The sequence below is a fragment of the Crassostrea angulata genome, chromosome 7 (genome assembly GCF_025612915.1).
Source record: "Crassostrea angulata isolate pt1a10 chromosome 7, ASM2561291v2, whole genome shotgun sequence".
NCBI lineage: Eukaryota > Metazoa > Mollusca > Bivalvia > Ostreida > Ostreidae > Magallana > Magallana angulata.
In genome coordinates, this window is record NC_069117.1 from 7,744,715 (window position 1) to 7,761,405 (window position 16,691).

At 33.7% G+C, this 16,691-nt stretch overlaps 1 protein-coding gene and 1 pseudogene across 1 annotated transcript; one reads left to right on the plus strand and one right to left on the minus strand.

The window, feature by feature from the left end:
• The first annotated feature begins 2,724 nt into the window (after nt 1-2,724).
• LOC128156392 (uncharacterized) lies at nt 2,725-13,921 on the plus strand (annotated as a pseudogene).
• On the minus strand, nt 7,978-11,297 carry LOC128156331 (uncharacterized). Its single transcript, XM_052818429.1, has one exon. The coding sequence runs from the start codon at nt 11,233-11,235 to the stop codon at nt 8,554-8,556; it is 2,682 nt and encodes an 893-aa protein (XP_052674389.1). The 5' UTR covers nt 11,236-11,297; the 3' UTR covers nt 7,978-8,553.
• Nucleotides 13,922-16,691: the final 2,770 nt, after the last annotated feature.

Consider the following 16,691-nt stretch of genomic DNA (forward strand, 5'->3'; position numbering starts at 1 on the left):
ATATTTTACATCATTTCCTACCCCTTTGAGTTTTCATTCTATGCTTTTGAAAAATTCCGATGATGAGCATACGATGTAATTGAATGATTAATTTCGTTAGAAATCGTTTTAAAATCCTTTTCATATCAGAAACCTGTCATAGAAAGAAACTGGTAAACATTAACTACGTTATTGCTTTACTTGAATTGAAAAACGATTACTTAGAAACCGATGTATTCTAAATTATCACCTGTCGTTCGATATAAATTATGAGGGAAATATGAAGATTTATTCCTCTATGAAAAATCATTTCCCGGGGGCAAAACATATTTTTTATTGGATATAAATCTTCATATTTCCGTCACAATTATGCTAAGAAATATATGATATTGCTATGCAAGCATACTAAGATAGTGTTAAACCCTGACTCCCTTAACAATACTGGGGCCTCGAGAGGGTTCACGGTTCGATATAGAGATGTACGTGTATTAGGAAAATGTTTTGAAAAAACAAACCAATACTACAATTTGTGATATTACTATGCAAGCATATGTAATTTTTTTCAAACCGTGATCCCCCAGGCTAATACTGGAACCCCAAGAGAGTTTAAAGTTCAGTGTATATAAAGAGATACAGGGAAAATGTTTTAAAATCTTTTTTTAAGAAACACAGTGCTAAGCTTACTTACATTAAGTGGACTTTGTAAGCATCCTCATATCCTTATCTCATAATATCAAGGTCACAGCGACCCCTTTCATTTTTTTAATTATTTAAAGTTCATTTTAGAATTTCGTTATCTTTAATACGTTAAGGCATATGATAATAAAACTAGTCAGCTGATGCATCTTAGATCTTAGGATATCATGTAAAAAAAAGTAGGCTTCTTTCGCATATGTTTAATGTCTTATCAAATCTTGGAATATATTTACGATTTTTACGATATTTTAAAGAGTTTTATAATTAAACATTTCGAAATAGAATGATACAAGAACTATTGTTAAGGTGAGCAATGTGGCCCATGGGGGTCTTGTTAGATAAATATTCAAATTTATTTGCATTAAGACAAAACCTGAGAATAAGTGTAATAGGAGTTCAGATCATTTTATAAAATGTACAAGAAAAGTCACTCGACAACTGATAATCAGGTGTGCAGTGATAGCCAGATATTGAGAGACCCAAATTTAGAGATATGAATGTAGGCCTGCTGAGACGGAGAAGAAATACTTCCCCGTGATCTTCAAAATTTGTGTATATCTTCACTTGTTCTTTTTTTTAGAAAACGTGACTTAAAACTTGGTTGCAAGTCATATGGTATGTAATTATTACTATAAGGAACAAAAATTAAAAAGGTTACCTAGTATGCGCGAATGTTTAATTTTATCATCAAACCTTTATGTTGGTGATAAGAAAGATAAAGGCCAACGTCTTTATTTTTGCACTATATTCAATAATGTGCACGCAAACCTTTACCATGATCTTGCTTTTTTTTAGGTCACCTGAGTCATTCAGGTGACCTATTGCAATTGGTCTTCGTCCGTCGTCGTGCGTTGTGCGTCGTGCGTTAACAATTTTACATTTTTAACTTCTTCTTGAAAACTACCAGGCCAATCGTTACCATTTTTGGTGCGAAGCATCTCTATGGTAAGAAAAATTTAAATTGTGAAATTTATGGCTCTACCACCCCTGGGGTGCCACGGGCGGGGCAAAATATGCACAAAAAGCCAAATATTCAAAAATCTTCTTCTTTACTCCCACGCATGTGAGGAAAAAACTGGTTGCATGGTTATGATGTCCATGGGGCCAATATTGTAAAAATGTATTTAATCTTGGAAAATCTTCTTCTCTACTATCATATATATTTGTTAAAAACTAAATACATGATAATGATTTCCATGAATCCCTCAACCTAAATTGTGAAATTCATGACCCTTGGTCCAGGCTCTAGAGTGGGGCCAATATGGCCATATAGTAAAAATGTATTTAATCTTAGAAAATCTTCTTCTCTACTCCCATATATATTTGTCAAAAACTAAATGCATGATTGTGATGACCACAAGGCCCTCTATCAAAATTGTGAAATTCATGAACCCTGGGTCAGGGGTTCAGGCTCTAGGGTAGGGTCAATATGTAGTTACTCAATTTGTATGCACACACCGCTGCAGTTATGAGAGTGTATACTTAAAAAAATCATGATTCAATGCTATATTATTTCATTTTTTTTTAATTTCTGCAATAAAAGGTTAAAAAATGGAATGAAGATGTTCCTCCTTATATGGTTAAAGTAGGCTAGTTTTGTATGAAAACGAAAAGAAAAGAAATCGTTTACATTTTTGTAATAAATGTAAAGATAGAAACAAAGATAAGAAATATATGGTAAGAGTCTCTTTTTTATATTAACATGTCTGCAATCATCTTGCAATTGTGTAATACAAAAACAGTACTTACTCTTTCCTTGAATTTAAAACACGGGGTTCTTAATTTTTTTTATTGATGAGTTATTTACTGTACAATTGATATATTTTCTAAAAAAAAAGTTTAGTATACAAAAATTTTACGGGAATTCATAACTATGAATAACTTTAAGTTAATTTATTTAAATAATTTATAGTGCGTATTATTTCCTTAATTACAACTCGAAATCGGTTGATCATACTTAACAAGGGTATATAGCAGCATACACACACTTTCATAGTTCAATCCAAACCAATTGTTTTTGTATAGTACTCGTTGATAAGAAGTTGGAAGATGGGGGGGGGGAAAGGAAGGAAATCTGGAAGTAGCAGCTCTGTACAAAATAAATCCAAGAAAAGTCCAACGACTTCCACTCATGAAAATAGCCCTGACGACTGGTCTCCTTCAGCCTCAAAATCAGAGGCTTCGACAGAAAACAAATCTCAACGAATAGACATAAAACCTCTGGGAAAACTACCTGACGGATTTCTAAATGAGCAGAAGTTTTATATCCAATTGGTAGTCTTACTGGTTTTGCAACTGTATGTATTTCACATCTATCTATCTATCTATCTATCTATCTATCTATCTATCTATCTATCTATCTATCTATCTATCATGAATATGTCTCTTTATTTTAACTAAAGGTAAATCTAAACTAAAGCTTGTTTAAAAGCAACTAATTAGTCTTCGGATACAACTGTAAGTCAGACAGGACCGACTTCATGCCATGCATGACATTTATACATGTTCTAGCGATTCATGCGAAATATGTCAGTCCTTCATAGGAAAAAGGCATTTGCACATGCTAGAAAACTTTAGACTTTAAAGGGAAATGGTCATAAAGTAAAAACTGTCAATAGTTTTTCTTTCAATACTTATCATATCGGTTTATAATATTAAGCCAACATTCAAAATTCGAGTTGTGTGCGAGATACAGAGCTCTAAATGATTTGTACAGTCGACCAAAAGCAAACGCACACAGCAAACAAGACAAGTTTAAGACGTTTTTGATTAATAAAATAGATCGTTTTACTGCATCTGACAGTGTACTGACCTCGGACTGCCCATGCATGGGGGCCGCGTAGCATCTAATCAACTTGTGTGAGGATAGCATGAATCCGAGCTGAACCCTAGGATTTACATCTTATTATTTATGTTCTTATTCGTTCCACTCAAACGAACATAAATAATTTATAAAATAAAACACAAACACGTATATTAGGATGTGAAGCGCTCTGAAGTGCAGTTTACTTATTCACAAATCTAAATACATAGTTTTCTTCTTTATCTTCATTTCTACAAAATAAAACAATATTTTAACATAATATTCCAATAAACATCAAAAGCAAGGGCAGGTGGGTGGGAATTAAGTTATCTGCACTGAAAAGAGCCTTCGAATGGCTATATAACTTTCCGCGCTAACATCGGTCAGTTAAAACCCGTGCAATGAATATTTAAATGTCACCTGACAAGGTGACCAACAACTAACCAATAGATTACAGGTGTAAATAAACACAAACACGTGTTATTTGAACCTTTAATAAATACATTTGTTTTTCAGAATATCAGTTCCGATAGTAATTATTTTAATGAAAAGCGACAACGTGGAAAAATATATTGAAGCTGTTGAAAGGAAAGTTGATTCTACACAAGAGAAATTCTTCGAATTAGATAAAAAGTTTACAGTGGCAGAAAACAAATTGTCAAAGCTGGAAAAATTGCTCCACGAAGATCATTTCACAAGACTGTTAGATAAGGAATGGGAGAAGAGGAAAGTATTATTGACAAACGAATTAGATAAGAAACACGCTATTATAAATGATACTGTGGATAATTCACTTAAAACAGTGAATGAAAGGGTACATCGTTTCTCCAACGAAACTAAATATTAAGGAAGGAGACGGAACGATTAGATGTACGTTCTTCAAAACTTAACAGAAAGATGAAATCTAATGAAATTTTTTTTATTGAAATCAATAGACACTTATATTCTACCTCCAAAAAAGTTAATGACCAAATAAAACACTTGGAGAATAATACCCAAGAACTTAAACTGATGTCCAAGAGGGTTAAAAGTACAGAAGAGAGACAAGATGGAGTAGATGGGGTGTTAAATGTTACCAACGAGAGACTAGATGGAGTAGATGGGGTGTTAAATGTTACCAACGAGAGACTAGATGGAGTAGATGGTATGTTAAATGCTACCAACGAGAGACTAGATGGAGTAGATGGTATGTTAAATGTTACCAACGAGAGACTAGATGGAGTAGATGGGGTGTTAAATGTTACCAACGAGAGACTAGATGGAGTAGATTGGGTGTTAAATGTTACCAACGAGAGACTAGATGGAGTAGATGGGGTGTTAAATGTTACCAACGAGAGACTAGATGGAGTAGATGGGGTGTTAAATGTTACCAACGAGAGACTAGATGGAGTAGACAGGCTGTTCAATGTTATTAACGCTGATCTTTACGACATTAGTAAGTTTTGATTCAACAAGTAAAAAAATATGCTATTACTTATTTGTTTTCATAGTTTGAGGTATTGAAATATTTTTAATAATTGATACCTACTTTGTTTTACTGGTATGCGAGATTAAATTGATAAAAGGTTACAGGGAACACATGGTTTTTGATTTTAAACGAATAAGTTTATTGCAGGGTTTCTGATTTCAAAGGAGGGCTATAACTTGTTTTTTGTTTTGTTTTTTAAATAATTTCTTTTTAAATTCCTCCATTTATACTCCCTTTTTAGTTGGGTTATATTTATTCTTCCATCAATAAAGTTTTTTTTTAATTATAAAATTATGATGTTATTTGAATTTATATACTATTTGGTTTGTTTAAAAAAAACCCACGAAATTCCTTCTGTGCTGCCTTTCCCTTATAACTTTTGATGATTTTTTTTATCGAGGTCGAGCTCAATTAACTGTCTTTAAAGGATACTTTGATGATATTTACCTATGCATCGAAGATTTTAAGATAAAAAAAATCCCCATTCGTTTTCCATTTTAATTATGGATGTGTCAAAAAAGTCAAATGTTTGGGGTTTTTTTTAATTTCAAATATTTAAAAAATAAGTTTTAATAAATATTAACAAAGTTTATTTATTTTAAAAAATAATTTCTATATAGAATATAAAATGTTATTGAACTGTAATATATGCTTTACTTAATGTTCTATCAACAAATGTCTTTGTAAAATATCTTTTCATTCATTTTTTATAATACTCATCTACACTTAATTTTCCTGGGTTTTTTTTTTTACAAATATTAATCAAAACAATAGAAGTCTATATGGCGTATTGGCCATTATTATTCAGCTGCACACTGATGGTGTCTTTTTTTTTCACGCACAATTTTTGATATGCGTTATACTCATTACCTATAGACTTTTTTGTTTAACCAATGCATGTTAAGAAAACTTGAAGAGCCGAGTATTTTTTGGTTTGTGATACTAGAACATTCGTATAAATTTGTTTTTGTGTGTTGGTTTTTTGTGTGTGGAAACCACGATTAATTTTCTATTCAAGTCAAGTTTGTATATGTCAAAAGCAAAAATAAGAAACCCTGTTAATAGATAAGTTAAATCAAATGTTAGAATGCTGAAAACTGTTTATTAATTGTTCTTTTTTATATATCCTGATTTTAAAATTAGGTTTATACATTGTTGTGTTGCTATTTGCGGCGGGATTTGCTGTTTTCCTTGCTGCCTATGAAAAATTGGTATCCAAGCAGCATCGGACTGTTGATAGTGCAGCGCCTGCAGAAGTGACGAATGGCCACATGTTGGAGTCTGGACCAAACAAAAGATTAAAGAAAGAAGATACGGTATAAATATTGTGTTTTATACATGAATATTAACAGCGTATCGCAGAATAGCAGCATCACAATTCTAGTTTAAGCAGATATATTTTCAAAATGGTGCAACACTTTAAAGAAGCAACTTACTAGTATTTTTCCAGTTCATATATTCAGTTCAAACAGAAAAAAAATCTATGGTATCAGTATAAAATAAAAGATTACAGCGTTTTAGCAAGCCTAGTTGCTATTATAAATGTGCAAAACGTCATTAATCATTACCTTTTTTATCAAAACATCATTAGACTACTACATATTCTAACACTAAAAAATGATCTATTGTTTTGAGGAAAAATCCAGATTTCTTTTATATATTTTGACATCTGATCTTCTTCGTTTGTGACATTGATACTGGCAATTTGATTAACTCGAATTTTTCTAAAATCATTGTCAAACGAATAATACATCGATGTCAATTACTAACGAATTACTGAAAGGTTGTATTTAGAAGCAAGAGTTAGACTGATAATTTCATTTCAACAGTATAATCCAACTTTATTTGCATGTTTTCAAAGAAATAAAATATAGTATTAACTTTACTACTTACATTAAAAAACAAACACAAACATCAAAATGCCTGACAGCCAGCCGTGGTTGCTGGACGCCTTTGATTTATTAAATATTGCTATCTATATAGACAAACTTGCAGAAAAACATCATGATGAACTAGCATATATAAATATATGAAAACTGCTAGTATACCGATATACATCAAAAATAAATATCAGAGTCATAAAAAATATCTCCCTTTACACAATGCATCAGGGCCGGCCAGGAAAAAAACTAGAGATAAAACGATAAAAATCGCAGTATAAAAACTCTAGAAAACCTGTGTCTGTTGCCAGGTGCCGCTGGATGCAGGGAGGTTGTGAACAGACCTCACAACATATATGGTATATATTTTACATAAAGATACTTAGTAATAAATTTTTTATTAAATTTTGTCTAACTCCTGACGCGCGGCGGCTAGAAGTGAATACCTGAATAACACCTGTCTAAAACCTGTTCTACTCTCCAATTCTATTGGCTACTAATGGACCCTGCCATAATAATGCACCGTTCCGTAAATACAACATTTTCCCGCTATTACTACCGAAACGCGGGAAAATACAAGTATTAACTTTACTACTTACATTAAAAAACAAACACAAACATCAAAATGCCTGACAGCCAGCCGTGGTCTAGAAAAAACAAAGATGGGGGTGAATACAACTGTACCATTATATCACAAATTCAACGATTTCGATACCAACAAACGTTTCTCTATGGAATCTACTATATAGCCATCTTTGGCCGAATCAGTCTTCCACCTGCCATGTCTTTTCAAACATCTGTCATCAACGTTTGAACTTGCTGCCACAGTTGCCCCACCTGACCTAAGAGAATGAATTCCTATGTTTACATGCTCTCCTGCAACTGATTTTAACATAGACAAAAGATTGCTCCTAGCTGAAGTATAACTAAGCTTTTTGTTCTTGTATATTAATTTGCATACATTTTTTGACCTAAAAACTGGTCTAAATAAGAAAAAATCTTTGTCTTCAATAGTACCTAATAAATCTAAATATCTTAAGTACATCTTTACTGGACACGCAGAGGTTACACCATTTGCGATAAGCACCTCATTTCCCTGCCTGTATTGGTCAGTTTTTGATTTTTGAATGTTCAACACAATATATTCGTCATACACATGAACATCTTTAAATTTTAAAGAACTTACTTCATCAAATCTGAGAAAACCCGCAAAACAAAATAAAATCATTGTCAAATTTCTAACAATCAATAAGTCACTATCATCAATATATTTATCACACAATTCAATCAGAACATCCTTGGAAATCGGCTCTTTTTTATTGATAGCCCGACTAGCTTTACGCTTCGCTGCCTCCTGTAGAGATGAAACGTAAGAATTTTTTGTTGGATCCGTAAAACCCGCACATTCATGAGCCCACTTAATCGCATAAACAGCATTATTCACTGGATGTTGAGATGATCCGGTCTGGAGCAGATGCGTCAAGTATAGAGCCACGTGTATTGGACTTGCCGGTAAAGCACTGTGTCCTTGCGCTTTAATGAAAACCTCCCATCTTCTATAAGCGTTGAAATAAGATCGGTTGGTATTATCACTTTTACTTGAAAGAATCCAGTCACTAAGAGAAGGACATAATTCTGATAAATAACTTCCAGGTTCAACGCCATGTTTTTCTGCAGTCTTCATAATTCTGTCCTGAAGTCCTATTCCTGTAAATATATTTCCAATATCAAAACTCTATTTTCAAAAAAATCATGTTAAATGCTAAATTTCTTTTCCCAAATATTCCATTGTTTCCCATTCCTCTACAAATTGCATGTACATTATGCATCTTGGAGTGTGTTTTTACATATGTATTAAAATTTCCCTTCATATCAATTAACATCGCCCAAAAAGGAGCTGACTTCCACTCTGGAATTACCAAGGTGCAATTGCATTTTTCTTTTTCAATTTTTCTTACCACCTTAGGAATCAACATTGGCGGGGGTACAACCCAATTTAAATGATCTGTCCATACCTGTGAAAATGCATCAATAGCACTCGATCCTCTACACCAGTGCTTAGAATTAAAATTTTTACACTTGCTGTTATTTAGATCTGCGAATCTATCGCATGTATGTGGCCCCCAGATATTGTCAAAATACTCAAACACACACTGTTTAACTGACCAGTCGTCACAATCCGACATTCTACTCAAACAGTCTGCCCTTACATTTTCTTCTCTAGGTACCCATTTACATTTTACCTTTATTTTTTGTTCGTCACAAAAAGTATGCACTGACATTGCAATGTCCTGTAGCTTTCTCTTTTTGCTACCCACCTTCAGAATGTGCTGTACATTCTTATTATCCGAATACACTTCAACTGACTTGCCTTCAACAATATCAACTGATTTTGTTAAAATTCTCTTTACCGTCTCAAGCTCTCTCCAAGTAGAGCTTTGTTTATTCTCCCATTCATTCCATACTCCATAACATTCCGACTCAGTTTGTTCAAAATCTGAACCCATAGTCAAATGACCACCAAACCCTGTGTCTGAGGCATCGCAATAAACAACAATAGAGCTAACGTCCTCTTTTGTCAACTGACTTAATGTAGCACCAGATTCATTTATTCCATCCAGAGATGTAAACCAATATTTGAGTTCATTCATAGCTTTTTCAGACAACACTATGCTAGAATTCCAACTGGAGCGATTCATAATACAATAATACAAATATCGTGTCCTTAGTCTAACTACACTACCGAACACTGTTTGCATTGAGATTATTTGTCCAACAACAGATGCAATATTTCTAACATCAAACCAGATAAGACCTGCTTCATAACTTTCGAAAACATTCGAAATACAAATTTTAAGCCTATTTACCCTTGTTGCTGTGACCATAATTTTATTGATTTTTGTATTCCAGACCAACCCTAACCAGACTAACTCCTGTACTGGATCCCAGTGACTTTTGTCCTCCGCTATCAAAAAACCAAGCTTATCTAAATCTCCCTGAATTTCGGAACTTACCACCTTTGCTTCTTGGAATGTTGAAGCACCTCCAATGCCATCATCTAGATACAGGACAATTTTATAACCCTTTGTCCTCCAGAACTTTACAATTTCTCTCATTAACTTTGAAAAAATGTAACCAGCAGTACTAATACCAAATGGTAAAACTTTAAACACATAATATTTGTTATTCCATTTGAAACCTAAATACTCCTTGTCTAACTCATGCATCATAATGTGGTGATACGCACTTTTCAAATCAAATGAAAAAATAAAATCACCTGCTTCAAATACATTTTTTGACACTTCTGCATTTTCATACTTGTGCTTGTATTTAAACAAATGAGGATTGACATGTCTAGCGTCTAATACCAACCTCTGTTTTGCTTTTCCGTCAGCCACCGTTAAGGGATTAACCACCCTTGGCTTATCTTTTACCTCTTCTATACAACCTTTGTTTAACAGTTTTTCTATTTCTTGAGCTACAAACCTTTGATTCATTAATGCAGACCTGTTATTTTTTAACTCAATAGGCTCAGGTGTTGTAAACAATGGCATTTTATATCCGTTTTCTATCACGTCTAACACATACCTGTTTGTTCCAATCGAACGCCAGTGACCTAAATTTTCCCTTAAACGACCAACAGGTGAAATACATGTATTTTTAATGCATGACTGACTTTTGTTTGTATTGCCAATAGGCGTTTCATTATTGATCTGACTTATCAAATGATTTACTTCAGTAACAATTGTACTTATCTTGTCTCCATTTAGTTTCTCCGTACAATCCTTCCTCCAGTGGCCCCTCTTGTTACATCGATAACAATGCCCCGACTTCCAAGTTGTATTGTCAGCTGATGTCTGCGACCACGAAGGCTTCTGGTACGGCCTTGCTGAATCTCGGAAGTCCTTCCTTTTCTTCGCTTTAGCCTCTTTGACTTTTCTTTCAGCCCTTGTCTGCGCTTTGCTTATTTTCTTTTCGTCCTCGGAATCCGAAGCAATTGGATTTTTTGTGTATTCGTCCACCGCCCTCCATCCGGCCTCAGAGGAATCTGCTAACTTAATTAACTTTTGTCTATTCTTTATAATGTCCAAACCTTCTGCAATATTCCTTTGGGCACTTTGAACTTTATTCTCCTTCAGGTTTTCATTTGCTTCTTGCATTTTTGCAAAGACTTTGACGTTATGCTTGTGTTGTTCTTCATTTCCACGTTTTTTGAATTTATATCCTTCTGAAATAACTTGTTCCATGCGCGCTTCCTGTTTTCCAGCAATAGCTTTCTGGTTTTCACTTATGTTGCGTTGCATGTCTGCCAGTCTATTATCTAAAAGTTCTGATATATTGCTGAGCATTTCATTATTTGCAAAACGCACGGTTTCGTTTATCTGTCTTTGCACGTTTTCGGCGTCCATTGCGTCTAACTCCTGACGCGCGGCGGCTAGAAGTGAATACCTGAATAACACCTGTCTAAAACCTGTTCTACTCTCCAATTCTATTGGCTACTAATGGACCCTGCCATAATAATGCACCGTTCCGTAAATACAACATTTTCCCGCTATTACTACCGAAACGCGGGAAAATACAATTATTTGTTAAAACAAATAAGGATAAGGGGAATTTATCATATCATATTTATTATCATATTCATTGATAAGTTTCGGTTTTTGATATAAGGATTTTTACTGCTAACAATTTAACAAAAAGTAAATTATATATATAAAAAAAAACCAAAAAAAAAACCAAATCAATACAAGGAATGTGTATTGTGTTGATTAAATTTAGAGTGCTCAGGTAAATTATTAAATATATAAATTAAAGGTTTTCAAATAGGAAAATTTAGGAAGAAAAGGGACTTTCCTATAATTGTATTTTTCTCACACTTATCAGTCGAGTATACAGTTTTCCAGTGCTATTATTGAGAAACTATCACGAAAAAACAAGGAAAAAGGAGTTGGTATTATTAGTTTTAATTCGTCAACTCAAGAAAATCACAAGAGGTCTTTTGAAGCAATTGATATACCCTCATCTTTGCCAGTTCAAGTAAGAGTAGTGAATAAATTGCATTTGTTATTTGATTTTAAAAAGTTTGCATTTACTGATTTAGTCAATTTTGAAATTTTAATGTTGAATTTCATACATTTAACAGGCCTATGTAATTTTAAAATTAGATGATCTAATGCTCGTGCAACCTTGCACGAAAATGGTTATTTTTGTTGACTTCAATGAAAGAAACATTATTCTTGAAAACTCCGAAACTGAAATTGGAGACATTTAAGAAATAAGGTATCATTTTTGGATGTCTATCGGAATATAGATACGGGTTGGTCATGTGATCAAATTCCATAAAGCCCGAAGGGCTTTATGGAAGATTTGATCACGCACCAACCCGTATCTATATCCCGATAGACATCCAAAAATTATACCTTATTTCTTATATTTACATTTGTTGCAAATTATAACACTAACAATGCTCCATATTTCCTCTTTGGTGATGACCTAGAAAGCCGCTTCGATTAAAATGACGTAACAAAAAATAGTGCAACAATGTTGCAAGCATTTGATTATTGTGATAAATGAATATGACACTACTTTTGAGGAGACAACACTTTTTTATCATTAAAAAGGGAAACAGAAAAGAAAATTCACTTGTACAATTGAAAAAACTGATTGAAGCTTGGCGGAATAGTACCACCTGTGTTGAAGTCGCAGAGCGGTTAGAAATTTAAAAACAAGCGATTGAAAGTTGAGTAAGAGTATACTTAGGCATTTTCAGGGGGAAATCTATCGCAGAATCCGATTCAATAGCATAATGATTTCCTCCGACATTATAGAGGAAAGCGATTTTAACTTTGATGATCTTTTTATGGAACAAATCGGACAGAAAACACAAGGAGTTTTAAAATTTGACCGTGATCCGTGAATGTACTACACACGAAAGGTCTGTAATTTTGCGTTTGCAATTTTGACCGAGGCTTGTAATAAAATCAGAAATGAATTTTAACTGAATTAACTCCTTTGACAAATTACGATTGTAATTTTCAAGAACGCCTCGTTACGATGTCGAACCATAAACATTATGTTTACATGCCTAACGTGTTATCTAACATGAATCATTTATCCCCGCGATTAATGGTTTTTTTATGAGAATGAATGAATAAAACTTCGTATAACAAAATACAAATACATGTACGTTTATTTTATATGCCTAAATTATGTTTTCATTACGATATCTAATAGGTGTGTTTCGATTAGTTTGTGTACATAGAAAAAGTAGTGACCTATATTATTCATGCGCTACTTTGACCTATTGACCCATCATGATGTTATGCAGAAATAACAGCGGATTGCTCACACAGTGTTATAGAAGGGAAAACATTTGCAAGTGTAAATATAAGGAGACGAACCACTGATGTCTTACTTAAAGTAGGGTGTAAGTATTTGGATAAAAAAAGGAACTTGGAGAACAGTTGTTATAATTGGCCGTTATTAATATTATGTTTTCTTTAATTTTACTATCAATTTATTTTGGGGGAGCAAAACAAAACTTTCTTACATTTTCTTTCAGGTGATGTCTTTGTGGTCTACTACAGAGATAAAAATTCTAAATTTTTGCCAAAAGAAAACCTTTACAACACCAGTCTATATTCCATTGAAAAGCAGACAGTACTCTCCAGATTACGGAGCAGAGGCAGGGTGTTCTCTGTTTATGATACTTTCCATCCTCAGCAAATTCAAATATTGAATACTGCCTAAAATTACAACCATCTTCATGAAAAAATAATCAAGATTCAAAATATAATGAAATTTAAATTTTACTTGATTTACATTCATCTACCTTATTCTAAAAGAAACAAAACAAAAAGATACTTTTAGGGGCCAATGATTTTTTATGTGTAATGTTTTCAATATTTGTGATTTTTAAAACAAAAACAAATTAAATCAAAGTAATAATTCTGCATGTTTTTTATGTTCTTTTCTTTGATAAAGCAACACTCAAGAAATGTTATTATGAGGAAACGTTGGATCACTAATTGTCTTTAATCTGTCTTTAATTTGTGGATGTAAATTTATACAATTATACAATGATAATTATGAGGATGTCTGAAGAGGTTGTTTTCAAAGACATTGTGTTTCTTTCTGTAATAAAATAATTGTATACATGTTATTTATTTACTCGTCTACTAATTGCAACATTGTCAATAGACACTGTCAACAGACATTATCAGTAGACATTGTCAACAGAAATTGTCAATAGACAAATAATAGCGGAAAATGTGGTGAGATATAATTCACCGACAGCCACTAAGATTAATTTGAAATCTTCTTCATATTCACTATACGGCTATATTTGTTACATGTATTTCCCCTCCCTTATAAAAAATTGAAAACCTTGAATTTTGCCCCATGGGAGGGAATTCAACAAAATACATTTAAGGACAGGACATTATCAAAAAAAAATAACAATGTAAATAGTTTATCTCCCACGATTGTAATAGTACAAAAGAAAATATTTCTGAATCAATACATATTCATTATGTAGCTATATTGACCAAGGAACTCAACCCCTGGTACAGGGGTCGTGAATTTCACAATTTTGGTAAAAGGCTTCGTGGACATCATAACCATGTATGCAGTTTTTCTCAAATATATATATATATATGGAAGAAGAGAAGAAGATTTTTATACATCTAATACATGTTCGCTATAAGGCTATATTGGCCAAGCCCGGGGACCCAATATTTCTAATCAAGGGACCATAAATGTCACTATTTAGGTAGAGGCATTCATGGACATCATAACCATGCAGCCACTTTTTCTGAAATATGTACGGGAGAATTGGTTGAAGAATATGTAATTATACATTTTCACTATATTGTCATATTGACCCACCCTATGGCTTCAATCTTTTTCCGAGGCGTCTTGTATTTCACATTTAAGGTAAAGGGCTTATGAATATCATAACATTGCACATAGTTTATTACCCACAAGCGTTGACGGGAAAAAGAATTTAAAAAAAGATTTATTTCACCATACATATCACTTGAATTTTAGATTAGAGGTATTCATAGATATCAGGACCACGTATTCAGTTTTTCCTTAATTTTACCAATGTGGTAGAGGTCTTAATGGAATCACAACCCGCATTCAGAAGTTCTATTCACTATTCGAATAGCGAATAACATTCCGTGGTCGGTATCCTTGCATTAAGTCTCTTGAGTGACTCAGGTGACCAAAAACATTATCATCGTATTGAAATTGTGCAACATGCAGATGATCTTACCAACAAGACATAAAAAACAGACTGTACAATAAGTAGGTCCATCATTTTTTCTCTAGAGATCAGGTCATAAATGACAAAGGGCGAGTTTACTGATATACATATCACCGTGCAAAATTCACTGTTTAATTATAACTTTATTTTGGACTTTTCTTTTAAAATTCAACATCTGTTTCGTAATATTTTCCCACAGTTTATTTCTTACAAAGTTACTTATTTATTTAGTGATTGACACTTTTCGGACTCTATATGTGATTTCAAAGAGACAGAGTGGCATGTCTCAAGATTTGCTTATCTCTTAAAACAACATTGTGCAATTATCAGTTTTTCATGTCTTGGACATCAAAGACTCATTGAGTTTATTTAATTATTTTATATCTGTGAACCATTCACTCAGCTTAGTTATGTCATCCCCTGTCAATTTATACTCATTGTTCAGATTCTTATAAATAGTTATGTACAATTGTCAATCGGCAGCCTGGAGTACGGCGGCCAGCCTCGGCCACGTCCGACTCACCCAGAGTCTTGAGTCCGGAGGCCACTACTGGCCATATCCGACTTGTTTGTAATATGTCTGCCTGTTAAATTATTGTAATGTTGCCATCGTTGAGTCTCGACCAATAAAAACGGAATCCTGCATCAATTGCCTATTTATTTCTCTGGAACTGTATACTGGTGGACCTTCGGGAATACGGCAAACATAACCTTCGTTTTTACCTTACGGCCCACAGGGCGCCTCAACCGTATACCAGTATATCTTGCACTTTTTACGCCAACATTCCCTCACCCGGTTCGTACTGCACATGACCGATGCAGATTTCAGAAGAATACCCTAGCTCCGTAAAAACTACGCGGTCACAATTGGTGGATGAATCCTAAGGGTAACAACAACGCCCGGGGCTGCTGCATATATTTTGCAGTAGTCGATCCTGGACCACTTCAGCCAGCGAGTTTCCCCCATTGAACATCAACTCAGTCTCAACGTAACAACGATGGACAACAAAAGTTCCAGCTGCCATGAACTATGCAGACAGTTTTCTCTTTTCATCACCAGGAAACAACGGTCAACTGTAGAAACTTCAGCTGTCCTCAAACGTCCGTCACCGGTGGAAGAAAATCAAAGAACAGCGGAAGATATGTGATATTCCATTCAAAACACGAGGACGTGTTTTCCCCGGATCGGTGGGAAACTATCACCGTGCAAAATTCACTGTTTAATTATAACTTTATTTTGGACTTTTCTTTTAAAATTCAACATCTGTTTCGTAATATTTTCTCACAGTTTATTTCTTACAAAGTTACTTATTTATTTAGTGATTGACACTTTTCGGACTCTATATGTGATTTCAAAGAGACAGAGTGGCATGTCTCAAGATTTGCTTATCTCTTAAAACAACATTGTGCAATTATCAGTTTTTCATGTCTTGGACATCAAAGACTCATTGAGTTTAGTTAATTATTTTATATCTGTGAACCATTCACTCAGCTTACTTATGTCTTACCCTGTCAATTTATACTCATTGTTCAGATTCTTATAAATAGTTATGTACAGTTGTCAATCGGCAGCCTGGAATACGGCGGCCAGCCTCG